The sequence below is a fragment of the Natrix helvetica genome (assembly GCF_964273705.1).
Source record: "Natrix helvetica genome assembly, chromosome: 1".
Taxonomy (NCBI): Eukaryota; Metazoa; Chordata; class Lepidosauria; order Squamata; family Natricidae; genus Natrix; species Natrix helvetica.
The window spans coordinates 255,375,171-255,402,985 of NC_138548.1; the positions used below are offsets into that span (position 1 = coordinate 255,375,171).

General features: G+C 43.4%; 2 protein-coding genes across 2 annotated transcripts in view; both read right to left on the bottom strand.

The window, feature by feature from the left end:
* LOC309398648 (cytochrome P450 2C20-like) overlaps window positions 1-27,815 on the bottom strand; it is a 177,606-nt gene that overhangs the window by 83,512 nt on the left and 66,279 nt on the right. The gene's annotated exons all lie outside the window — the stretch shown is intronic.
* LOC309398641 (cytochrome P450 2C20-like) lies at window positions 1,648-19,822 on the bottom strand. The gene is made up of 9 exons (XM_081965728.1): window positions 19,568-19,822; window positions 13,995-14,157; window positions 11,955-12,104; window positions 10,303-10,463; window positions 9,406-9,582; window positions 5,731-5,872; window positions 3,225-3,412; window positions 2,825-2,966; window positions 1,648-2,697 (listed from the first exon to the last, which is right to left on the bottom strand). Exons 1-9 carry the CDS (start codon window positions 19,739-19,741, stop codon window positions 2,498-2,500), a joined length of 1,497 nt encoding a protein of 498 aa, XP_081821854.1. The 5' UTR covers window positions 19,742-19,822; the 3' UTR covers window positions 1,648-2,497.

The window sequence follows — 27,815 nt, forward strand, 5'->3', positions numbered from 1 at the left end:
TACAAAGGCAAACAAACCCTTAAACACATCCACTATATCCTCTCTTATTTGTTGATTATGGGTTTGAATTAAGTCCTTAATTTCAGACATTTCATCAGACACATCTTTAAGGGCAAATGTAATTTTTTTCTTGCAGAAATAAGGCTTATGCCTTTAAAGTGCCTTGGAGAGCTTCAAATGTCATTGTTTGTGTATCCCCCCCAAAATAATAAAGACTGCAATTTAGGTGGCTGGGCCAGGTGACTTCCAGCACTCTTAGAGGCACTTATTTTGATTTGTTTTGAAGGCATTTCCGAATATTCAAATCACACTTTTCAACAACCAAATCATTGAGTCCAAAAAGTCCACTTAATCCCCAAACTTGTTAAATCTTAAAGCTCATTAGTAAACCAAAACCATTTTCTTTAATCTTGAGCTCTTGAGTCTTTTAACAACGTTAACAAAAACTTAACAAATACTTTCCTTTTAAGTATTGCTTTGATCACACCCTTTGACTTGCAGATGCCATCTTTATTACCCTTTGTTCTCCTCAATCTTCACAGAGAAAGTGATACTGCGTCGGAGTTAAAGTTTATACTTGCAATTGTAATCGCTCCTGTCTTTGCTCTGCCTGCTTCTTATTCAATTGTAGATTAAAACATTGATTGCAGGGGTGGTCGTGGTGTTTTGTTTTTGCTGCAGCAGAAGCATCCCGAGATGTGGAGCCTTGTCAGGCTACTGGGGGGCTCTCACCCTTCGAGCCCCAGAATTGCTCCTGGGGGTCTATGGGGAGCTCTACCCTTGACCGACTGCTCTTCTTCCCCTCTTTTCCCAAGGGAGGAGTTTTCAAGCCGCTTTACAGCTGATTTACGCTGTTCTAGCAGCTTAAACGCGATCACGAGGCTGGCGTTCCCAAAGGAACGTCCTTCAACGCCTACGGTGCCACCGGAACTACAGGGCAATTATTTATCAACACTCCTAACTTCACACTTTAAAGACAAATAAATTACAGGTTCTATACACTTTTTGGGAAAGCATGGTGTGTATAAAAGTGGAGTTCACAAAACAGACATTTGCCTTTTATGTAACTATCCAAGCTCAGGATCTGAAGATAATTGCTGGCCACTGGAAGTGTAAAAAAAAAAATTCAGCAAGACTTTGAACTCAAAAATTGCACAATGATGTTATGCCATTTAGGATTTAAAGGTCATTCAAAACTTACTTTAAATCTCTTATTGGGAAGCAGTTTACATATTTCAGAATGGTTGGAAATGGGAAATTCTCTCCTTGAAACCATCAATGTGCATAAAGTATTTACATGTATGTGTAGGTGAAAGATATTGAAGAGTACTGGTCCTAAGACGGAACCGTATGCTACCCCACTACTAATCCCCTCCATGTAAATGTAGACCCATTAAGGACTACTAATTGAGTTCAGTTTGTCAGTCAGTTACAAATACATCTGGTGGTGATGAGGCTTCTGGGAAGAGAAGTGGAGACCCTCAAACATTTTATATGTTCATTTTATATATGAACTTGAGGCAGTTGGTCTCTGATTTGAGAACAACCTGGTTTAATTCAAATGATTTAAAATTTTTAAAAGCTAGCACAAAAGAATAAAAGAAGATCAAAAATTAATTTGATTGAGGAATCAAATTGAATTTGAAATATTTTTGAAGGGTATTTGTTTTATTTTGGTCAGGTTTTGACCATCATCAACTACTATAATCACAAAAAGGGTATCCTTGAGGGCATTCTGCATAATATATCTATTTAAGATTCATGTAACTGGATTGTTGATTAATTCCATTTTGTAGGCAGAATCTCCTTGAGTCAATTTATTTGCTTTTTGACAGGATATTTTATCAGTAGTGGACAAAAAAAGAACATGAGCCCTTTGAGTTTAATCCAGTTAAACATGAAACAAAATATTCTTAGGAATGGCTTCCATTTTGAAATCCTAAAATGTATTTTTTGTATTTTGTACATCTGGAACCATTGATTTTCTGAAATTATATGTTCTTATTCTTTATTATCCACAATGATAAAGTTATTTATCAGAGATTAGATATAGCAAATATTATAGTTCAATCAGATACAATATTCATTCTGTCAGTCTTTAAAACAACTATTAGATGTCAACAGAAAATGACTCAATCTTGCATTTAGCCAAAGTGTACTAATACACGATCTTCCTTGTTACTTTCAAATATAGATTAGTCCATAACATCAATTTGTGATAATAGATCTAACTGAGACTCTTGCATAGTTAAATCTAGAGTATAGATTATATATTGAAAGTTTGTTGAATACAGCTTGGGGGGCGGAGCTATTAAGTATTTCAGAAGTATTATTAATTGTGCCAAAATATGTAATCAGATAAGAGGTCAGAATAGCTACCTTTGCTATAAAAATCATTACATTGGTATTCTACATCATTTATAAGATTGCCTTTAAATGTAATAACCATCCCACATGCTTTATTTGAGTATCTATTAATGTAGGTACTTTCTCCTAATTATTGACCACAAGTGTCCACTGAACGTTTAACAGCTCGTATAAGGGGGTATTGATTATTTCTGAAGTCCATAAACAAAGACATTACATCCGTATCTCTGGTGTCCCCAACCAGAGAGAAGGTGAAATTCTGGAGCAGAGCACTGAAGAACAGGAAGAGCTCCATCCTAGCCAGGGCCTCCCCTGGACAGGCCCTCTTCCCTACAATAGCAATGAAGAAAACAGGGGTTATTTCGGAAGTACTTGCTGGAATTGTCTCTGAAAAAAGACTAAGGTGGATCAGGTAAGCATATGAATTTGCAATACAATCTGTTCCAGAGGCTTGTACCTGCTGAGAATGGCATGAAAGCATCCTTTTTCTTGAACTGGCCGTTTTCATCCAAAAAATGATTGGGATTGAATTTCTCTGGAGTCTCCCAATGAAGAGGGTCAAAATGTACAGAGGTGAAGACTGGCACAATAGCCATGGACTAGAAGGAGAGGAAGAAACAGATGCCAACAAATGATACTATTTCATATGGAGAAGAAAGTGCCTTTAGTTTCCCCGTGCCTAAAATAAAAACAGGCAGTGACTAGCCATTTGCTGAACCTTGAAGAATGAAGAGGGAAGGAATATATATTTCTTTCAATACATATTTCTCTAAATTGCCCTTGTATTCAAATTGCCTCGCTTCTCATTCTTTCCTTTCTTCCCTAGAGAACCTTCTTAAATACTTGTATCAGAATACCTTGGGAATAGTGTAACCATGGAACTTTGTGTCACAGGTTGTTGCCCGTGGGAAGGTTTCAAGAGTCCCTTTCTGATATCGCTGAACCTCATGAACAACGGCATTTGTGAAAGGCATTTTCAACCGGTCTTCCATGTTTGGAGTGCGATTTGTACCCACCACCTCATCAATCTCCTGTTGCACCTTAGCTGTGAGAAGAACAGATTGAGATGAGATTGGCAGACTTTGTTTTGCTTAGCACCTGCAGTCATTTGAATAGAAATATATGTTCCAAAGCAAATTGAGGGAAGATGGTTCTAGCCAGGACAATGGCTCCTCCTCAAAGTCATTTCTCAGTAGAGACCACTTCAACTTTTCTAGTGCAAGATCAGATTCATAGTATTTGAATCTTTGTGTTTTAGTCCTCTAGCGGCCTGTGGAGCTGGCAGCAGAGTTGGACAGTGAGGAGGTATGGGAGGAACATGGGCCAGTCTTGGAGTCAGGGGAAGGTTCGGATGAGGGCTCTGCACTGGAGGCAGAGAAGGGGGCCAGGGCCATCTGGTAGTTATGAGCTGCCTCCGGAACCTGGCATCAGCGAGACAGAAGAACAGTTTGAGTCGTATAGTCGGTTCAAGCTCTGAGAAGTCCTGTTTGACTCTGTGATACATTTGGCCTTGCAAAACTAATTGGCAATCAGATCTCTGGCAGTGTTTCAAGGGAGATAAAGGTGGGTGCTTATCAACGTTACCCTGAAAGACTGCGGCAACTCGAGCAGACATCTGTCAGACTCTTTAGACTGTTTTTGAATCATTATGGGCTATGAATGACTATAATTCACAGCCATTTAAATAAAAGAGGGATTTTGGGGGTAAGATTGTGATTTATGCTTTCTCAGGAAGCCTAGGGCAGAACATTCTGTGCCTTAGTAGATATCTTGAGAGGCAGTAAGCATAAAGCATTTCTGTGTGGGTTTTCTGAAGTTTAGAGTCTTCACCGAAAAACAGGATAAATAGTAGTCAGGAGAAAAGAAACAGTTCTTAAATTAATTTCCTAAACTGTTATTTTATATACATTAATATTTACACCAGCAGCAAACAAGCATTCATTCCTCCAAAAACCATGAGGCCAATTTTCAAAAAGCTAGTGGTTCACTCAATAACTAATCAAGCAATTTTGGGTGGTATCATGAATTAAGATTAATTACATTCTGTAACAATATTTATTATTTTTCATCTATGTCATAATTATACATTCCTGTGGAAATGAATGTTACCATTATCTGAAGCAGTGTAGTTCAAAATGTTGGAGACGATGACCTTGAGTTAAAAGGAATGTTCATTTATATTATTGCAAAAATGATCCTCAAGAAAACCTATACCATACAAATTTCAGTCATTCATACTAAGATTTCATAAAGCAAGTATTAAATTATTGCAATTGGTTGAGTGGTCTATGGCTGTATGGCAGAAGTGGTATTTAGCCAGTTCTCTCTGGTTTGGGCGAACCGGTAGCGGCAGCTGCAGGTGGCTTTGCCCCACCCCACCCCAATGTAATCTGAGATGGGGCACATGCACTCACAGGTAAGGTAAGTGAATCTCTCTGCTGCTGAATTGGGGAGGGATTGTTGTTACAGCATTCAATCACTTGTCCCAAAGATGCTTTTTTCAGGAGACAACTGGACTGTCTTGCTTTTTCTTTGAAGACATTTTTCTTCTCATCCAAGAAGCTTCTTCAGCTCTGACCAGATGGTGGGCAGTGGAAGAATTTATATTACTTGCAGAGAGCTGGTCATTTGCATCCTTTTAGAGAGTCATTGAGCTACTTGGAGGTTTGTCTGTGTCCCCAGGGTCACCTAAATAGTGCAAATGGTTCCTGTAGTCTGCTTTTTTTCTAGATGAATGGATTTCCAGAAAAATTGCAGATTACAGGAACCATTGGCGCTAGTCAGGTAACCTTGAGGATACACAGATAAACCTCCAAGTGGCCTCAATGATTATCTAAAAGAATGCAAATGACCAGATGTCTGCAAGGAATATAAATCCTTCCATTCCCCACCACCCAGTCAGAGCTGAAGAAGCTTCTTGGATGAGTCTTGAAAGAAAAAGCAAGAAAGTCCAGTTGCCTCCTGAAAAGCACTTTTGGGACAACCATAACCTGGATGACTAAGAATCTCCATAGACATTCAATCACTCCTGCCTCTTTCTGATCTAATCAATACCAATTGACTAGAATTGTCTTCATAAAATCTCAAGATTTGATGGGAAACCAATTTGTTTCAAGGGCATGTTAGCTAAATTGGGAAATCTTTGAAAAAATCTATAAGAAGACAGCGGAAATCACTTCCCAAATATTCCTAGGAAAAATGCAGAAATCCACTTGCAATGAGTTTACTTTCCTCAACTCCATCCTTACTTTCTTTTTTCTTTAAAAATATGTTTTCTTTAAATGCCATCATTTCTTTCTTAGCATTAATAGTGGCAACCCTAGGAGTACCAACACCATTATATATTTGTGGGTATTTTTATACCTTGAATATGTGGCAATTTAGCTATCGCTAGAAGGCTGCAAAGCAAAGCATGGCTTGTGGTTATTGTCCCAGCTATAAAGAGTCCAAACACAGCCATCACAAGGTCTTCAATAGTGTAGACACTCTCAGTTGAGTTTTGCTCCTAAAAAGAAAATGGAAAGACAAACAGAAGAATAAAAAAATTCTACTTGGAATTGAAAGGAGGCAAAGTAAAAGCTACAGGCTTGCTACAGGTTCACAGCTAAACTTAAGCAGCTACTTCGTTCCAAAGAGGAGGCCTACAGAAAAGGTGATAGAATGCTGTAAATTTGGCCAGAAACATATTAACAAGGGAGATCAGAGAAGGAAAAAGAATCTACTTTAAAAAGCTAAGGAACCAGTTCTCAACAAATGAACCAGCAAACATGTGGAAAATTTAAAAATATCACCAGTTACGACAAATCTCCTTCCAAGGCTGAAGAAAATCAACAACTGGCAGATGACCTAAACGTATTTTACTGCAGATTTGAAAGGAAACTACAGTCACCTATCTCCCAATCAGCCCCATCTCAGACACACCAACAACAGCCAAACCTCCTACAACTGATCCAATCCCATTGGGTTCACAACCCCTGGTGATCAGAGAAAAGGAAGTGCAAGATCTATTTCACAGACAGAAGCCAGGAAAAGCAGGAGGCCCAAACAAGATAACTCCTTCTTGCTTAAAAATCTGTGCTGACCAATTGGCCCCCATCTTCACCCAAATGTTCAATAAATCACTAGAGATATGCCTTGTTCCTTCTTGCTTCAAATGCTCCACTATCATCCCAGTGCCAAAGAAGCCTTCCATGAAGGAACTGAATGACTACAGACCAGTTGCTCTAACATCTGTAGTTATGAAAACCTTTGAAAGGCTAGTGATGTCCCACTTGAAAACCATCACAAATTGCAGGGGGTCTAACAGCAGCATAAAGATCTGCTGTTAGACCCCTGCAATTTGCATACAGACTGACATATAATGCTGTTAATATGGCTCTGCACTTCATCGTACAACATGCTGAATCTCCAAAGACGTACACAAGGGTCCTCTTTGTAGACTTTAGTTCAGCATTCAATACCATCATACCAGACATTATTCTAACTAAGCTAAATCAACTAGCAGTACCTGAACACACTTGTAAGTGGATCACATGCTTCCTAACGAATAGGAAGTAGCAGGTGAAGCTAGGCAAAATCACATCAGATACCTGTACACTTGGTACAGGAGCCCTCCAGGTCTGTGTGTTCTCTCTCCACTTCTCTTCTCTCTATATACCAATGGCTGCATCTCAAATGATCCATCTGTTAAACTACAGAAGTTTGCAAATGATACAACAGTGATTGAATGTTGAACAACTCGCCTTGTGGTGTGACAGGAACAATCTGGAACTGAACACACTCAAAACTTTAGAAATACTACCACCTCTTATAATACTCGACAACATAATACCAACAGTAGTGACCTTCAAATTTGTAGGTTCTATCATCCTTCAAGACCTAAAATGGATCCCTAACATCAAAAATGTCATAAAAAAGCACAATAAAGAATGTTATTTCTGTGCCAACTCAGGAAGCTCAAATTGCCCAAGGAGCTGCAGATACAGTTCTACAGAGGAATTATTGTGTCTGTCATCTGCACCTCTATAACTTTTTGAGTGTAGGAGTTGAAACAATTTATGTTCAGGATGTGAGGGGTCTGTAAATAAAAACAATGCTATAGAACACTGCACACCAAGACATCTAGACACAAAACAGTTTTTTTTCCTGAACGCCATCACTCTGTAAACCAATAACTCCCTCACCACTGTCAAACTATTCAGTAAGGCTGCATTACTATTACTATTAGTCTTCTCATCATTCCTATCACCCATCTCCTCCCACTTACGACTGCATGACTGTTAACTTTGTTGCTTGTATCCTTACAATTTATATTGTTTCCTGATTGCTTATTTGTACCCTATGACTATCATTAAGTGTTTTACCTTATGATTCTTAACGAATGTATCTTGCCTTTTTATATACACTGAGAGCATATGTGCCAAAGACAAATTCCTTGTGTGTCCAATCACACTTGGCCAATAAAGAATTCTATTCTATTCTATTCTTTAAAAAAGTAATTCATGAAACTCTTCAATGTCTTTTTCAATTAAATGAAATATAATTCAATCAGAGTGACTTTAGAATATATAGAAAAATTCTTCAATTCTAAGATATTTTTAGGGTCACAATTTCATGCAGAGGAAGAAACAACTTACCTGACTGGTCTACCCATCAAATATTTACCACAATAATTCATAGTCTGTTTTTGATTAACTTTGTTGGAGCTGGCCTAAAGAATTGCTAAGGTGTATGCTTGGAAAAGAGAATTAAATCTGTTCCATAGAAATTTTAAGGTGACCAACCGTCCTCCTTTAGGGAGGACAGTCCTTCTTTTGTAAGTTCTGTCCTCCCTCGAAAAGTGTCCTCCTACATGTCCTCCTTTTTGATATTTGAAGGCTAATCTGTTGCGCGTTATGTGACATATTTTATTAAACAGTTTTAATGGTGTTTTTTTTTACTTCATCGCAAGTATATTGAACAGATATTGAATCTTGTGTTGAATTTTTATCTAAAGAAATGCTAGACATTAAAATAGATGACAATTGTCTCTTTGAAGAAATTAGAAGACTGAATGTATATTTAAATTCTGAAAAATTAATACAATGGGAAAATCAACACGTTGAAATTGATAAAAGATGTGTGGGTATTTTCAGCCATTTCAAAAACGAACATATTCCATGTGAACATGTATTTATACTTGTTCAATTTACGTTGTGCTGCCCTGGAACTAATGCAACAGTTGAACGAGTTTTTTTCAATTGCCAATGATTTTTGGACAAGTGAGAAATCGAGATTGAATGTTGATACTCTAGCTGCAGCACTTGCCGTAAAATTCAATATGAAGGATATTTCTTGTTCAGATATTTCCAATATATTCTTAGAAGATGATACATTGACAAAAAATATTAATTCAATGGAAAAGTACTCATTTAAATAATAATTAACAGGCATGTAAGCATAATTACAATATAAAATGTTGCAAATGTTTTTATTATGCATATATCATATTTTAGTGTATTATTGTTGCAATGAATGAAATATTTCTTTTATTTACAATGTATTTTTTCCAATTTTTTTGTCCTCCTTTTCATTGTAAAAAAGTTGGTCACCTTAGAAATTTATTTGTTTCATCTAACAGACCAATCCTAATAGAAATTGTTTCTACAAGATGGTTCTAGAAAACTTAATTATCTTTATATCACCTATTGCAATTGTAGATCTCTAAAGAAATACCTTCTAAAATTTAAATCAGCATGGAAGAAAATGTTTATGCATACTCATTTTTTGAAGGAAAATTCTGCTCTCTTAAAGTTAACAGAGTTCATTTCTATGGTTTGACCTAACTTTCAGAATTGAATGGATACCTTTATCAACAGTTATGCCTGGAATAGTAATATGTGCCAACAAATGGCAGTGAAGGGATTGTCCAAAAGTAAACAAAAAAGGGGAGGGGAGAATAAATATTTCCACACTTCATCATATAGGATGAATTAGTTCCATCTTAGATGCATAATTGAGATATTTAAACAATTATGTAGATATGGTATCTATACCTACCTTCTCCACTCTAAGAAGGAAGCAATCGATATAGTCACGCAGGTTTTGGGGATCCAATGTCTTTTGGTGCAAATCCACATTCTCACGGACATAATCACAGATCTTTTCAATTTCAGCAAAAATCCTTTGGTGTGGCCCAGGAAAGAATGTCACTATTTTTGGAAATGTATTGTATACCTGTAATAGAGTTCACATGAAATATTATAGCTTATTAGACCATTATGGTGGAGGATTAATGTCCCAAATATTCAGAGAGTAGCTTTTATTCTAATATTGCTAATTGTTAATTCTCAGATGGGACCAAAAACCGAGAAGACAAGAATCACAAGGATTTCAATATGCTATCTTTAATTCTATTCCCAGGTAAATACAGTATCTTGGAAGATATAATAGTATTTAATATGTATAATAAGTTAATTAAAGAGGAGAGTCTTTGAAAGGCTTTCCCCCAGATCTCTCCTCACCTAGGCTGAGTTCCTGGTAGGAGATACTTTGTCAAGGGATTCTCCCACTGCTCCCCTAGCCTCACCCGTCTCTTCCACAAATGCTGAAAATGACCAAAGTCCTCCAAGAGGCAAAGACAGAAACTGGCTGTGTGCATAAAGTTAGGGGAGCTGTCTAACAATTCAATGATAAGAAGTGACACATCTGTCCAAAATCTGACATGGCCCAAAGAAGTTATGAGAGAAGGAAATGGTTCCCTAGGAAATAAGCCCAACCAGAAGAGATTATGCTGAGAACCAATTTATGCTCGGATGTCTAGATTTGCCTTCTCCTGCTTAGAAGCTCATCAGATCTAATGTTTACATTTCTGACCTGGATATTTATACTCACAAACACACCTGCTAGTTAAAATAGGGGTTCATGACAAGAAGAGGATCAAGTAGATTAACATACCAGTCCGAAGATACTAACAAAGTATCTTAAATTAGTCTCTACAATCTTCTGGTGCTCTATGAAGGTTTTATCTTTGTAATCAAATCGATTGCCAAAAACAACTGCACATATCACATTAGAAACAGCACTTGCAAATATTCTCCTTGGGTCGAAAGGCTGCCCTGCAAAAAAAGAAAAGAAAAGAAAGACCACAGATGTTTATAAGTGGGATCAATGAATGTGGATCTTCCCTTTCTCAAATCTCATCTCAAAACTGCAATAAAAAGTGATTGAGGCCAGAGAAATTGGAATTTTAATTCTTTCCCTCTTTCCTATGAATGGAATATAAACACACCATTAAAATCCTATAACCACTTTAATCAAGATACAACATAGTGTTTCCATGTTCCACTTTAAAATTGACTAAATATATATTCAAATTGACCTTCTTACGGCTAGAGTTTCTTCACAAACTTACCGCTGTCTCCTTCAGTCAAGAAGTGTTTTCTCACTCCTTCCTCTGCCTTTTTCTGCTGTATTTCCGACCTTGTCCCTTCCCTTCTTCATATCTTCACAGGTTTTGCCACTAACTAAGCTCTCCTGCCTCACCATCCCTTCTTCCTTCTAAACTTTCTTTTCCTGTTTTCCTTTTATGTTTCTTTAAATAATATCATTTACAAGTCATTCCATTATTTCTCCCTCCCCATTCCAGAGATTTGTCCATTAAACATTATATTCAAAGGCTCCACAAGTCACTAAAGGAATACTATTTATGACTGCTTAATTCAGATTCACAGTGCCTTTCAGTTCTCCACCCTCATGCAAACTCCCCATAAAAGCAAATCATTATGCATGGTTTCATTTCTCCCTGTAAATTATCTATCTATCTTGCCTTTTTGTTGGCTGCTGATTTTTCCTGGTGTTTAATATGGCATTATGTTTAAGTGATTTTTAAAGAAACATTTTGCTATTTTTTCCAGTTTTAACCAAGCACTCTGTTATCTCCATCCTTCTCTCCTACTAACCTACCCAATTTCTTTTTAAATAATCCAATACAACTTTTTCCTATTTATTTTTTATCTCCTTCCAGAAAAGATGTAATCACAAGAATGGCTTTCAACTCCCTGTTTAAATTCTATTTGTGGCCCTTTAATTCGTATCCATGTTGCCTTATGGATCTCTGTCCTTCATGGAGCCTATTCTTATGTGTGTGTTGCTTACCTCCCTTAGTTTACCTGTCTCCTTTATCCATAAAGTTTTTTGCTGGTTTCTGAATTTGCAGGATGTGTGTTACTGCATCAAGCCTAACATTTCACTAGTTTTGGGCAAACTTGCAATTTTATCAAGCCATAATTGCTCCATTAAGTAACTTCCTACGATTCCTGATCTCACAGTGTTGTAGCCACAGTAAGATTTCAGTATTTCTCAGCAAGCTTGTAATTTGATCAAGCCAAAAGCTGACACTGGAGAAAAAAGAGGGAGAAAGAGCTCTATTACTTTTCCCTTTGCTTCTGAACAATACTGTGAAAATAAAAGGGAGGGGGGCATTCACTGCCTAAGTTTTTCTTTATTTTGTGCAATTAAGTGTAGAGGATTTGAGATTTAGTGTAGAATCCAGTTTTCTTGCAACTTCATATAACACAACAAATCCTTTCCAGATTCTTTTTTTAAACCTTTTGTGGTAGCCATTTCCTCCACCAGACAAAGGGCTTCCTCCTGCACCCTCTCAGACATTCTTTTCTTCCCCATCCCAAAATCTCGCAAGGTGGACAGTGTGAAACGTCGCAGCTCCCTCCATTTCTTCTCATCTGTGGTGGACAGACCTGAAACCAAGGACACAGGAAAGAGATCACAATGTGATATCAGTTCTCAAATTTTGCAAAAAGGGGAAAAAGTTATACATTACAATTTTTCCCCACCCTACTTATACAGTAAAGAAGCCTTCATGCTTGAATTACTAATTAGATCAACTGCGGTTTTCATCTATTCAGTGCTCTCATATTAGGAGAAGAATGAATGAGGTTGTGGAAATCATGTCACACCTTACTATAAATGTGAAATGGATAGGGATCAGACGTGGGTTCCTACCAGTGCGTACCAGTTCAGGCGAACCGGTACTGGAAATTAGGCCTGGATCGCTGAACCGATAGGGACTGCAGGCTAGCTATGCCCCCAAACTCAGACACTTGCTCTGCCTCGCCTTCGCCATGTGCATCCACAGAACTGCCTCCTCCTGCATACATGCAGGTAAGCATTCACAGTAGGCTACCTCCCCCTCCCCACCGGCCAGTGTCTCCCGAAACCACATTGGGGATGGGGACAGGGCAGCCCAGGAAGCTTTGCAGCCTTATGACTATGAAGCTTGCTGGGCCGGGTGGCCCCCTCCCCATCGGGACAAACCCACCGCCATTGCAGCTCTTGGAAAGCCACGCTCATATTGGCAATCTGGAGGATAGAGGGAGCAGGCCACTGCCTCCTAGCTCAGGAGCCACCTAGTGGCAACCCAGGCAGGGCCGTGGCAATGGTGGAGTCTGGCGCTCGGGGAGGGCAAGGTTAGCATGTTCCAAGCCATGCCCTGCAGTGTCTCTTTCCGCTGCCTCAGGGCAGCAGGCTCAACTGCAGCTCAGACGAGCTAAGGAACTGTGGGGAGGATCCCATGTGTTGCACCCCACTCCCACAATTTGCCTATGCCTCCGTGCCATTTTCAGGCACCCAGTTTGTTGGGCTGCCCCCATCCCCAGTGCGGCTGTAATGACCACCTAGCCACACCCCCAAGGCAGCAGCGAAAATTTTTGAAACTCACCACTGATAGGGACAGGTCTTTAGACCAGTCATGGACAGATTTCTGTACTAAGATGCAATTTTCAGTAAGTAGAGAAAAATGGGAGGTGCTTCAGTTATTTTTCTATAGTAGAGGTTTTGTTCACAAAAAATAAGTAACTTCCAATTGCTCTCTTACTTGGTTGCTTCATTGTGTACCATAATGTCACAGTCAATTCTAAGCAAGCACATAGATTTTGTCAATTGCAACCTCTCTCCAACCTAGTTCTTGAGGACTTTGATATGCTTATCATTCCTAACTAATTCCATCATCTCTCCTTCCTACCACACTTCCCACAATTACAACTCTCTCTAGAGAGCTAAGCCTTTGCACAATCTTTCTGAAATATGATCATTTGAGTCTAGTTATTTGTGCTTTGAGTGAAAATTCTGGAGAGATTTGTTCAATGATTTTTTTCCCCTGGGCATCCATAATATTCTCTGGAATCTTCTCCAACATCAAAGCTTAAAAGGCATCAATATTTTCTCTATCCAGCTTTTTCAAAATCTAAATTATTTTGAGGGCACATGAAATTGATATTCAACATTAATTCGGATAACATAAGCCAAAAAGTGTCTTCGTTGGTAAACCACTTTGAATGTCTTCCCAAAGGACCAATTTAGAGATCAAATTATTGCTATTGTTTGTTTGTTTGTTTGTTGTTATTTTGCATGTAAGTGACAATCTGAGCAGACTTGAGAAGGGACCAGTTGAAAGGAAATGGTGAAAAAACATTTAATTCCTTTTTCAAGAAACATGACCAAATCTACATCTTTACAAGACATTTCAAGTGAATCTTTCACAACTATCAATATTATTAATGGCATTCAGACAATTTGTACAGAAAATTAAAGAAAAACAGTAACTAATGAGGAAATGAAAGAGGATCAACCTTTATTTTGGAACATTTGCTTATGAGAAGGCATTTCAGTTCGCCCACCAAATTCTTCTGAATGATCTACCAAAGCATCTTTTACCACGGCGTACCCACAAAGAACAACTATTGGTTTTGATCCATGCCAGACAGTAAATATAGGTCCATATTTCTCAGCAAGCTAAGGACAGAATTAGGTGAAAATTGAGTTAATTAGGTGACAAAGCATTTTTGGTGAAATTATTATAAAGTATTGTAGGAAGTTAAAACCCCTCTACTAAAAAATGTAATATTTTAGGAAATATTAAAAGGGCGGAATATTTCTTTTAAAAGGGGGTCAGAAACTCAACTCCCCCCCACCTTTGTCAATGGGCCATTAAGGCTTGAGCCAGTCTATTCTATATAACAAAGATCTACCCCCTTCAGGCATACACATCTAGGAACCAGAAACTCACTACAGGCACCCGGGAAAATTACATCAACCAGCAATACAAACAAGCTTGGTTCTCAGGACAGCCTACAAAGTTAGCTAAGACCCCCCCATCCCCACCCCTGGGAGTCTAACCACCAATCAGAATGCATTTCTTACACAGGAATGGAAAGCTCTGAGGTGGGACCCAGATAGGGTATAAAACCAGGGCACTCTCAGAATTCCCTCCCTTTTCTGTTCAGGAGCTCAAGCCATGTCCACCATTAAACCATCTTTCCAAGCAGCCTCCATGTTTTTCAGTGTCTTTTTCCCCACTTGGAACTGAACCAGTGGTGGGTTTCAAACATTTTTAGAACCTCTTCTGTAGGTGTGGCCTGCTTTGTAGGAGTGGCTTGCCAGCCATGTGACTGGGTGGGAGTGGCTTTCCAGCCATGTTACTGGGTGGGCATGGCCAACTCGTAAAATGTGGTGAAACTCACTTAACAATGCTCTTCCTTAGCAACCAAAATGTTGGCTCAGGAACTCTGGCATTGAAATGTGCAACTCTTAAAGCTGTCAAGTTACAAGACCCTTGCACCCCTAATCCTTTAGGGGAAAAAACCCCAGGGGTGTTCAAACTTGACAGCCTTAAGACTTGTGGACTTCAACTCCCAGAATTCCTCCTCTTGCTCTTCATTTTGATGATGTGCAGACGGGCGGGGGGAGGGAGCTGGAACCGGTTCTAAGCGGCACTGCAGATTTGTGGAACCTCTTCTATAGAAGAGGTTAGAACTGGCAGGAACCCACCCCTGAACTGAACCCAGAAGGACATTTCTTCCAACAGTACTTTTGAAATACTTCTTAAATTTGCCAGAGCTTCAATAACTGTTAATACCTATAGAATACTTCAATATAATTATGATCCAGTACATGGTATATATCTCCTAGTTGGTGAGTGACAGACCATGTTACGTTGGCCTTTGTGGGTATCTGTGGATTATAGAACCTAGCTTGCAGAGAATAGCTTTGATCTGCTCCAAATAAAACTGTGCTTTGGTTATACTTCTGATATACTAGCACAAAAGGACCAAAATGCAGAAGTTCTATTTTTACCATTAACCAAAAAAGCTATATGTTACAAAGGTAAAACTAAGCTTGAAAACTATTTTGGTGAGAACTTCTTAAAGTTGGTCAAGTGATTATTTGTTGTGTCAAGGACAGGCCTTGGGACATCTGGTGAAGATAACTAACTGACAACACACCCAGGGAGAGATCATTGGGTGATCTCCTCTGAGAAGGATTTTTCTCTAGACTGTCGCTTTTTCTACTTACCAACAGAAGGAACCAGCATTCCTTTAGTTTATATTACTCTCCTGGGTTAGGGAGAGTTCTAGAATCATCGATCCTCCATACAGCAAGAGTCTGCAAGTTAGCTTCAGCAGATGTGCTTCAGAACACGGTAAGTTAGCAGCTGAGGGGAAGGGCTGCAATCACTTTATTTGAAAAGCAGCAATTTTTGGAATTTATTTTTCAAATGGACAGTGTTGTGTCTTTGATTTCTTAATCACTTTTAAGGACTATTAATCTTTATTAAGCTAGAAAATATTTTCTTTAGCCATAGCCTGTTATTCCTTTGAAGATCTATGCCATTTTGAGGAATTTTCTTTTAATTGTTAAACAAGTTAGAAAGATACTGAGATCGCTACACACTCTGCCAAGGACCATGTCATTGCCTAAGTGCTCAACTTGGTGTGGAGGGGATAGTCAAAGGGGCCAATTAGCACAAAGTTCCTTCCCTTCCACAGCCAGCAATATGAGCTCTCCACTCAATGGGGCTGCCTACTCTGGAGGAGTTGTGTGGTGGTACCCCAGAGACTGCAGCAGCCTGTTTTGGAAGCTCTTCATGTAGGCCACTCAGGTATTGCGTGGATGAAGGCGCTCACCCGCATTTATGTCTGGTGGCCCAACTTAGACAAGGCCATTGCTAATTGGGTTTCATATATTGTCAGCCTTGCCAAGAGTTCAAGACCAGCCCACTCATTCACTCCAGCACACGAGTGAGAAGCACCCAAGACATCTTGGTCGAGGGTGCATATTAACTTTTCAGGGCCTTTCCATGGACAGACTTTTATCGTGGTTGTGGATGCTTACTCAAAATGGCTTGAGGTGGTACTCATGACATCAATCACCTCAGATGCCATGATCAAGGCCCTTAAAAGGCTGTTTGGGACAACGGACCATAGCTCATATCAAACAAGTTCGAGCTGTCATATCATTTGTCATGCCCTGATTGCACCAGTGGTGGATTCCGGGCAGTACGGCTCAGTATGGCCGTACCGCTAGTAGCTGGGAGCAGCGGCCACCATACCAGTATGGTGGCTCATTGGCCCACCTGCGTTCCATAGTGTTTATAATGTGACCAGCCAATTGAGCACGCGTGCACAGCATGTGGCGCCTGAGCCTCCTCCGCCGAGCAGCTGGGTGTTGCAGGGTGGTGGCTTGCACATGCGTGTACAGCAAGTGTGCCTGACTAGGATCCTGGTCCCATGTGCAGTGTACTGGTTGTGACAGGATCCACAGTCCACCACTGGATTGCACCATTCCATCCTGCTAGCAATGGGCAAGCTGAGCAGATGGTCTGCTCAGCAAAGGAAGCACTGGCAAGGATGGGCCAGGGGGACTGGCAAACACAGATAGCTGAGTACCTCCTGGTCCAGCATGTTACACCAAGCTCCACCACCAGCAGGAGACCAGCCAAACTTTTAATGGGTCATGGCCTGTAGACCAACATAACTCCCAGCTGCACCGAGACTACTCCTCCGAGATCCCTGCAGACTCGATCAGCCAGATCTAGTCATTCTCACTGGGTGACCTTGTCTATGCCCACAACCGTGCTGGGAGCTCTTGCTGGATTCCTGCCTGGGTAGCGGACGGGTTGCATTCCTACAAGGTGGCACTCAAAGATGGCAGGTCCTGGCGCTGCTATATCAACCGCCTCGGAACCTCTGTCTGCCACCAGCCAGAATGGACTCCAACAGAGACTACCCCAGCTAAAGACATTCCAGCTCAGCCACCACAAACAATTGTATCGACAAAGGACTGTAGTGAGTCAAGATGCCTATATCACCCAGAATGTAACAGACTTTTTCTTCATTGATATTAAAAAGATTGAAAAATCCTTAATAAAAAGAGTTTATAACTACTTGATTGACATTCCAGAGAAGAAGAAAGGTTATACTATGAAGATAAGCTGGAGGGAGTGATTTAAATATAATTAGTCTACTGGAATCAGGATGGATTTTTATCTGTTTGATATTTGTAACGGAAAGAAAGTGTTAATATACTGTAACACTTTGAAAATGTATTTTTTCTTTTTATATAATGCTTAGGTTATTCCTGGAGATTGTAAAATATTACTGAAAGTGTCCTAGAAAGAATCTATGTTAAGGGGAAATTAAATAAAAAGATGTATTATCTTAAAGAAAAGTTTTGAGTCTATAAATGCATGCCTACAAAAAGAAAAAAAAATATTATATGAGGATAACTTGAAGGCACTGATTTAAATTTAATGAGTTAATTGGAATTAGTTGGATTTTAATTGGTTTGATCTATGTAATTGAAAGAAAGCTCTAATGCAGCTTGTGCTGGGTTTATAAAACGAGTGTGGAAAATGTTTTTTCTTCCATATATAATTTTTGAGTAATATTTAAAGCTTGTGAAATATGTCTGAAAACAAATTTTAAAGTATGTATGTTAAGAGGACATTTTTAAAAAGATGTATTAGAACTTTCTGATTTTAGAAATGTTTTTAAAGAAAAGTTTAATGTTTTGAAATGGATGGGGAAAAGTGCTTTTTTCCCCTTTAAGGTTAAATAATTTGAAAGGATATAATGAATTTTGTTAATATAAATGGTGACAGATTAGTAAGTGCAAACAGAAATATTACTAAACAGAATAACAGAGTTGGGAGAGATCTTGGAGGTTCTCTAGTCAAACCCCCTGCTCAGGCTGGAAATCCTATACCACGAAGGCCATAGGTCAGATGTGTCATGCGCTGGCAACGCCTAACCCTGGTTTAGCAAAGGGGGAAAAGTTGCAATACATCACATGATGACAACGTGTTGTCACGAGTTTGACACCCCGGTTTCCTGCCTGAGCCCTATACTACTTCAGATAAATAATTGTTCAATCTCTTCTTTAAAATTTCCAGTGTTGGAGCATTCACAACTTTGGAGGTAAGTTTTTCACATATTAATTGTTCTAGCTGTCAGGAAATTTCTCCTTAGTTCCTGATTGCTTCTCTCCTTAATTAGTTTCCACCCATTGCTTCTTGTCCTGCCTTCAGGTGCATTAGAGAATAGCTTGACTCCCTCTTCTTTGTGGCAGCCCCTGAAGTATTGGAACACTACTATCGTGTCATCTCAGTCCTTATCATTAAATTAGACATACCCAATCCCAGCAGCCGTTCTTTTATGTTTTAGCCTACAGTCCCCTGATCATCTTTGTTGCTCTTCTCTGCACTCTGCACTACTTCCACAGCAAGGAAGAAAAAGCAGAGGTGTTTAAATTGATTGCTTTATTCAAAGAAGATAATATATTTAATTATGTTTTTTTTTTTCATTTAGAAATAACATCTGGATTTTATCTCAGTGATGAAAAAAATGAAACTTTAATTTTGGTTTTGCTGATTAAGTAGGTTGTTGTTATAGAAATAAGATTATGGATTTCCATAATATTATAGGAAAGAGTTTGTGTTTCTGTATGTCTTTGATGGCATCTAGTTATCATCTGTATTTTTGCAGCCCAGATGAACTTTATTAGGACTGAGACTGTATCTGCATTTCAACAATCTGGAATCAAACAGGGTAGCTAGAGGAAGAGGATGTTTTAGTGAATTTGATGCTATTGGTACTCAAATGATACAATTTTGAGGCTCATAGATTTATTTTTTCTAAAGTTTTTCTTGTTACTATATATTTTAATGAACTTTGAAACCTCCATTGCTGGTTTATCAGATTACTACAAGGTGACTTTATATTATAATTCTCTTTGAAGAAATGAGCCACAAATAAAATTGTTCTTTATAAAATAAATCAAACTAATACAATTAAAGAAGCTATAGGTATCTTTCAAAGGTAATCATCAGAAACTTTGAAGAAGTACAATAGTTAACTAGCCTTACCTTTTGAGAATGTTTATACAAAGGTAGTACATCTCGCTGAAAGAGGTTCCCCAGAATAGGCCATGGAGCAGGTCCAGGGGGCAGCTGTCCTTTTTTCTTGTACATTTGGAGAAACGAGAAAAGGGTGAAAAGTATACAGAGAAGAAGCAGAACTCCTGTCCATGTCAGCTCCATTCTCTTCTGAGTTATTTTCCTCTTCAAAACACCCAGAAACTGTTTCAATGAGACAATGTTGAAAGAATAAGGCTAAATGGAGCCTCAATAGCAGTCAAATAACATATTTTCCCTAATACTTTTTTTAATCAATGTGTTCTTTTATTCCTATCAACACTGGATAATTATTTACCAACATCTCTACCTTTGGACTCTGGGTTCAAATGAGTTCTTCTTTTTGTACATTTTGTGCAACATGTGCAAGGCCTGACTGGGGGAAGGTCTCTGGACAGGTAAAACCAGGAGGGGCGAACACGGATGGAGTTGGCAAACCAAACAGCTACCAGGAAGCAGTAGCTGGGCAGGAGAGACCTAACTGGGGAAAGGCCTCACAAGGTGTTGTGACTGCAGGCTGTGATGGTATGGAGGCCAGCTGCTGGGAGATGATGGCCGGGCTCGATGGGCCAGTTTGAGAGGAGGCCTCAGGAGGTAGGTGGCGCCTTAATTGATCCACATGGCACCGCCACTCGGTGCCATCTGGGAGGTGGATTCTGTAAGAACAGGGACCAGTTATTGCAGTGACAGTGGCAGGCACCCACTTTGGATCCCCAGAATAACTCCTCGCCCATACAAGATCCCCATCCCTGAAACTGCAGTTTGCCAGGCTGTTCCCCAGAATAGAGAGGGTGCAATCTATCCACAGGTGCCGGCCCATCAGCAGCTCCGCAGGGCTCTTGTGTGAGATAGGGCAAGAGGTTGAATACTGACCCAACAGGTAAGCAGCCACCCTTGATGGCCAGACACCCGGTCCATCCTGCCCAGGGTCTCTTTGGCCGAGTGGACTGCCTGTTCCGCACAGCCATTGCTGGCCAGATGGTAAGGGGTGACAGGTCCATGGCAGATGCCCTGTGCGGCCAGGAACTCCTGTAACTTTAACTTTAACTTTTATTTAATTTCTAGACCGCCCCTCTCCCAGAAGGGACTCGGGGCGGTGTACAGTCATATTAAAAACAGTAAATGTACATAATATAAATATAAAATAAATATAGATGTGGCTGGAGGAGGTAGCAATAGTAGAGAGCAGATGTAGATCCTCTCGTGCCGAATCTGACCGAACACAGGTAAGAGCCCATTTACGGACCTACCTTGTGGCACTAAGGGTGGCTAAACGTCAATATTACGTCACCCTTATTGCATCTGCAGAAAACAGCCCTGCCGCCCTGTTTCAGGTGACCCGCTCCCTCCTTTCACAGAGGTCGCGGGAAGCCCCTTTGCAGGGGAGGGCAGAGGAATTTGGGGAATATCTGCAGGACAAAATCGCTCAGATCCGGAGCGAATGGGTCCCCCTCAGTGATCGTGGGGAGACACCGGAGGCGAGTCTTGAGGTACCACTCTGGGAGGAGTTTGACTCTGTTGCCGCCGAAGATATGGACAGGCTACGCGGGCGACTGCGGGCCACCACATGTTTATTGGACCCGTGTCCCTCCTGGCTTGTACTGGCAGCCTGGGAGGTTACACGAGACTGGCTCCTGGGGCTGGTGAACACCTCGCTGAGGGTGGGGTTCCTACCAACCGCCTTGAAAGAGGCGGTGGTGAGGCCCCTACTTAAGAAGCCTTCCCTGAACCCAGTAGAGTTAGCCAATTATTGTCCTGTCTCCAACCTTCCCTTTTTAGCGAAGGTTGTTGAGAGTGTGGTGGCGCAGCAGTTCCCTCGACACCTGGAGGAAATTACTTATCTAGACCCGCGCCAGTCCGGTTTCCGACCCGGCCACAGCACAGAGACGGCTTTGGTCGCGTTGGTGGATGACCTCTGGAGGGTGAAGGATGGGGGTTGTTCCTCCATCCTAGTCCTGTTAGATCTCTCAGCGGCTTTCGATACCATCGACCATGGTATCCTATTGCGTCGACTGGAGGGGATGGGGGTGAGGGGCACCGTTTTGCGGTGGTTCTCCTCCTTCCTCTCCGGTCAAACGCAATGTGTGTTGGCGGGGGAGCAGAGGTCGACCCTGAGGCCACTCACGTGTGGAGTGCCACAGGGGTCGGTCCTCTCACCTCTCCTGTTCAACACATACATGAAACCGCTGGGCGAGATCATTCGAAGATTCGGGGTTGAGTGCCATCTGTATTCAGATGACACTCAGTTGTACATCTCTAGCCCGAACCACCCCAACGAAGCTGTCGAGGTGATGTCCCGGTGTCTGGAAGCCGTGCGGGTCTGGATGGGTGACAACAAACTCAAGCTCAACCCTTCCAAGACGGAGTGGCTGTGGCTACCGGCGCCCCGCTTTAGCCAATGTGTTCCATCTCTGGGCATCGGGGGGGGAACAACTCCCCCCGGTGGATAGGGCACGCAATTTGGGCGTCCTCCTAGATTCCCGGCTGTCGCTAGATGATCATGTGACGGCCGTGGCTAGGGGGGCGTTCCACCAGGTTTGCCTGGTGCGCCAATTGCGCCCCTTACTAGAGCGGGATGCCCTTCGCACAGTCACTCATGCCCTGGTGACTTCCCGTCTTGATTACTGTAACGAGATTACTCTCTACATGGGGCTCCCCTTGAGATGCACCCGAAGGCTCCAGCTGGTTCAGAATGCAGCTGCGCGGATTATTATGGGGAGTAATAGGTACTCCCATGTAACACCTTTCCTGCGTGAGCTGCACTGGCTGCCTGTGGCTTTTCGGGTGCGTTTCAAGGTGCTGATTGTCATCTTCAAAGCGCTCCATGGCTCGGGACCTAGTTACCTGTGGGATCGCATTCTACCCCATACATCCCTGCGACCAATCCGCTCTCACAGAGAGGGTCTTCTCCGGGTACCTTCCGCTAAACAGTGTGGGCGGGCGGTGCCTAGGAGTAGGGCCTTCTCTGTGATGGGCCCAACCCTCTGGAACAACCTCCCCCCCGATATTAGAACCACCTCGGATCTCCGCTCCTTCCGCAAGAAACTCAAAACCCACCTGTTTCGATTAGCCAGCCTCGCCTAATTGTAATTGTAATTGTATTTACAGGGAACATCTATTACTAACCTTCCTGGATGGCTTTTTAAATTTTAAATTGGGGTTTTAAACTGGTTTTAGAATTGTTTTTAATTATTTAAATTGGTTTTGGGTTTTATATACAGACGGTATGTGTGCGTTGTTTTTGTCTGATGTCTTATGTTATGTTTTGTTGTTTTGAACATGAACGGTCTGTACACCACCCCGAGTCCCTACGGAGAGAGGGGGCGGTCTATAAATTTAATAAACCTTACCGTACAATAGTTAAAGTTAGATTTAAAATTTTAAAAATTTAAAAATACATTAGAAACACCCCTAAACACTATCCCAGGGTAAAATATTTGCCAGGAGGTATAAATGGGACTATAAATGGGCCAGGCCAGCTAATTGGAACAGGTGAGTCTTAAGTTTTTGTCGGAAGGAGCGGAGGTCGGTAGTAGTTCTGATATCGGGGGGGAGGTCATTCCAGAGGGTTGGGCCCATCACAGAGAAGGCTCTACTCCTAGGCGCCTCCCGTTGGCATTGCTTGGTGGACGGCACCCAGAGGAGTCCCTCCCTGTGAGAGCGAATTGGTCGCAGGGATGTATGCGGTAGAATGCGATCCCGCAGGTAACTAGGTCCTGTGCCATGGAGCACTTTGAAGATGGTAATCAACACCTTGAAATGCACGTGAAAAACCACAGGCAACCAGTGCAGCTCACGCAGGAGAGGTGTTATGTGGGAGTACCTAGTACTCCCCATGATAGCCCATGCAGCAGCATTCTGAACTAGCTGTAGTCTTCGGGTGCATCTCAAGGGGAGCCCCATGTAGAGAGCATTGCAATAGTCCAGACGAGACGTCACCAGCACATGAGTGACTGTGCGTAAGGCGTCCCGGTCCAATAGGGGGCGCAATTGTTGCACCAGGCGAACCTGGTGGAACACCCCCCTTGCCACGGCTGCCACATGGTCATCCATCGACAGCCGGGCATCTAGGAGGACGCCCAAATTGCGCGCCCGTTCCACAGGGGGCAGTTGCTCGCCCCCTATGGCCAGTGATGGAGTCCACTGGTTGAACCGAGGTGCCGGTAACCACAGCCACTCTGTCTTTGAGGGGTTGAGCCTGAGTCTGTTGTCCCTCATCCAGACCCGGACGGCTTCCAAACACCGGGACATCATTTCGACAGCCTCGTTGGGGTGGTTTGGGATGGAAATGTACAGCTGAGTGTCATCAGCGTACAGATGGTATCCAACCCCCAAACCACGGATGATCTCACCCAGTGGCTTCACATATGTGTTGAACAGAAAGGGGCGAGAGGACCGACCCCTGCGGCACCCCACAAGTTAGCGACCTCAGGGTCGACCTCTGCTCCCCTGCCAACACACATTGCGTCCGGTCGGAGAGGTAGGAGCCAAACCACCGTAAAATGATGCCCCTTACTCCCATCCCCTCCAGCCGCTGATAGATCTAATAGGACCAGGATAGAGGAACAACCCCTATCTCTGGCCCTCCAGAGATCATCAACCAACGTGACCAAGGCCGTCTCCGTGCTGTGACCGGGTCGGAAACCGGACTGGCGTGGGTCTAGATAATCGGTTTCTTCCAGGTGCCATGGGAATTGCTGTGCCACCACATTCTCTACAACCTTCGCTAAAAATGGAAGGTTGGAGACAGGACGATAATTTGCTAGTTCCGTCGGGTCCAGGGAAGGCTTCTTGAGTAAGGGCCTCACCACCGCCTCTTTCAAGGCGGCCGGTAAGTACCCCTCACCCAATGAAGCATTCACTAGACCCAGGAGCCAGCCTCGTGTCACCTCCCAGGATGCCAGTACCAGCCAGGAGGGGCACGGGTCCAATAAACATGTAGTGGCTCGCAGCCGCCCACGTAACCTGTCCAAATCCTCGGGGGCAACAGACTCGCTGCTGACGACTCCTCCGGTCCACTGAAGGAGGCCCATCCACTCCGGTTCTGAGCAATTTTGTCCTGCAGATATTCCCCAAACTCCTCTGCTCTGCCTTGTAAAGGGGCTTCCCGCGGCCTCTGTGATAAGAGGGAGCGGGTCACCCGAAACAGGGCAGCAGGGCGGTTATCAGCGGACGCAATAAGAGCGGCACAATGTCTACGTTTGGCCGCTCTTAATGCCACAAGGTAGGTCCGTGAATAGGCTCTTACCTGTGTTCGATCAGATTCGGAGCACGAGGACCTACACCTGTTCTCTAGGAGTCTCCTGTGGCGTTTCATCACCCTTAGGTCCTCGGTAAACCAAGGAGCCAGGGTGGTTTGTTGCCGCAGGAGAGGCCGCAAAGGCGCAACCCGGTCCAAGGCTCCAGCAGCCGCCCTATTCCAGGCGGCCACTAGGTCCTCCATCCGAGAGCGGGTCAGGGCTACAGGAAGTGGCCCAAGCTCTGTCTGGAATCTATCCAGTTCCATCAGGCGCCTGGGGCGGAACCATCTTGGACAGTCTGGTTCCGCCTCCCCACGGTGGGGGGTAGCGCCAGGGAAGTCGAGCAGGAGAGATGAGTGATCTGACCATGACAGGGGGGTAACAACCAAATCCCCTATTCCCAGATCACTCGTCCATTGCCCAGATACAAAAACAAGGTCCAGCGTGTGGCCGCCCTCGTGTGTGGGGCCCTGAATTAATTGGGTCAGGTCCATGGCTGTCATGGAAGCCATGAACTCCCGAGCCACCTCGGACGCTTCCCCCATCGACGGCAGGTTGAAGTCCCCCATAACCATCAGTTTGGGGGTCTCAACTGCCGTTTCTGAGATCAGCTCGAGGAGCTCGGGTATGGCTGCTGATGCATAGCGAGGAGCCAAGTATACAATCAGCAAGCCCCACTGCCTCCCTGGGCCCCATTTCACACCAAGGGACTCACACCCGGATATCTGTGGCACAGTGAACTCTCTTGGCTCCAGACTCTCCCGTATAACCACCGCCACCCCACCACCCTTACCCAGGGCCCGGGGCTGATGGAATGCACGGAAACCCGGTGGGCACATTTCCACGAGGGGTAAACCACCCTCATGGCCCAACCAGGTCTCCATTATCCCTGCAAGGTCCAGCTCCCCCTCCGAGATCAACTCATTGATGAGGGGGTCCTTATTGACAATGGACCTTGCATTGCAAAGCATCAGCCTCAGGCCCTGGCTCTGTAGGTCCTGGCTACCTAGGCTGCAGGGGTTGGTACAAGTGACCGGACGTGTCCAACAGCCACAGTCTCCCAACCGACTAGGAGATCTTCTTCTATCCTCGCACTCACCCCTCCCCTCGACCGTTGTAATAAAGCAACCCTCTATTGGAGTGTCATTCTCCCTCCCCCCCTACTCCACTCACTTCCCTCCTGACCTCATCTGTTCGCCTGGCACTGGTCCCCCTCCTGGCCTGATTAACCCACCCACTCACCCTGGAGCCCCCTAAAAAGATAAAAAACACTTCGTTAAAAACCCCCTAAGTTTGCGCTTCCTCCACCTCTCTGGGTTAACAAACCCGTCATCAAGGTGGGCCCTTGAGAGGGCAAAGGGCCATGCCTGCGAGAGGGGGGACTCCCGCAGTAGGAGCAAGTCTGACCTCGAATACATGGTGATAAAAACTGTGACAAGGTCAGGGTGCTGTTGATGTTAAAAGTCAATAAGCCAGGATTCCAAGTGGGAGGAAAGCAATGTCCATGGTCACATCTAGGTGGAGAAATATTATGCTGGTCAGGTGGTCGGTTGGTAGATGGATGATAGATGGAGGCCAGGGTGCGGTCCATTGTGGGCGGTAAAGGGCAGATAATCTATGGTGAATAGTTGATGCAGAGTAAAAAATGGTGAGGGTGAGAGGGGGAGAGATAGTAGGGGTAATCTGGCAGGTGCACGCCAAAAGTCATCTGGGAACAGTTATAAGTAGCAGGAAGTCAGCAGGATGTCAGATGTCAGACGGGCAGATGATAGCAGGTGGTCAGCGAGGGGCACCTGGGCACAAGCCATGGTGGGCAGCTGTCAAGAGGCCGATGGATCCTCTGCCTGCCAGGTAAAGGGCCTCCTGTCTGTCTCCAGGACAAGCCCTGCCCTGCCCCTGGTGCCACAGGTCTTCCCCCTTCTGCCAGGTTCCAGCACAGACTTCCAGCAACTAGTCCCGGCATTAGCCTGCCTCCCCGTGCTTCAGTGAACTTCAGCCGCTGCTCCTGGCCCGAGCGCCATTCCGGCCGACTTACGGCCCTCTCGGAGACCTTCCATCGGCCTCCGGCGTCTTTGGTCTCCCTCCGCCCCCGCTCTGCCCTCCGACGGCTCTCACCAGTCTGTTCGGCGTCCTGAGCCACCTCTGCTGCCGCAGAGGGGCTTTTAGTGACGGTGTCTCACTTAGTGTCTCGCTTAGTGGCGGCATCTCGTTCTTCCTCTGCCACTGCCACCGCCACCGCCGTTACCGCTGCCACTGCCGCCATTATGGGCCTCCGACTCCAACCGCGATCCCCATACCAGCCGGTATGCCTTCCTTGTTCTTCCTCTGGCTATTCGACCACCCTGACGGACCAATTTAGGTCCTAAAGAAAGCCAGGGTGGTCGTTGAGTGTAAATCCTGGCCCACGGGTGGAAAAAGGGCCGGCAGCAACCCCTCCTTCGTCAAAGAGCTCCGTAACATTTTCGGAGCTCAGAAGTCAGCCGCCATTCCCAGAAGCTTCTCCTCCTTCTCCTTAAGTATTAAAATACTAGTGTATTTTAATGGAGAATCTAACAACGCAGCAGTTATTCCTCGTTAGTTAAGATCAAATAACTATATTTTAATTTATCGCGTTGCGGGAATCAAAGTTGTAACATCGTGGATGTGAGCTGCGGGCTGTTGTTGGACACGACAATGTCCGGCAAGACATGCGTGGCGAACAACTGCCAAAAGGCCCGCACAGTGCTTTCTGTGGTGGTGGGCGACATTAGGACGAGTTCCACCCAGCGAGAGTAAGCATCCACGACCACCAGGAACACCTGGCCATGGAATGGGCCCACAAAGTCCGGGTGCAGCCACGACCAGGGTCCCCTAGGCACCACCCATTTCCGAGGGGTGGCAGCTGGAAGGGCAGGGCAGGACAGTTGGCACGGGGAGCACCTGGCCACCCAGGTAGTTATCTCGTCATCCAAATGGGCCAC

Coding starts and splice junctions, on each gene's coding strand:
- LOC309398641 (XM_081965728.1), bottom strand. CDS start 19,741: ATGGAGCTGACATGGACAGGAGTTCTGCTTCTTCTCTGTATACTTTTC. Junction 5,873..9,405: donor TCCTTCTTAGAGTGGAGAAG/GTAGGTATAGAT, acceptor TTTTCTTTTTAG/GAGCAAAACTCAACTGAGAG. Junction 2,967..3,224: donor ATGGTTACACTATTCCCAAG/GTATTCTGATAC, acceptor CTCTCCTTCTAG/TCCATGGCTATTGTGCCAGT.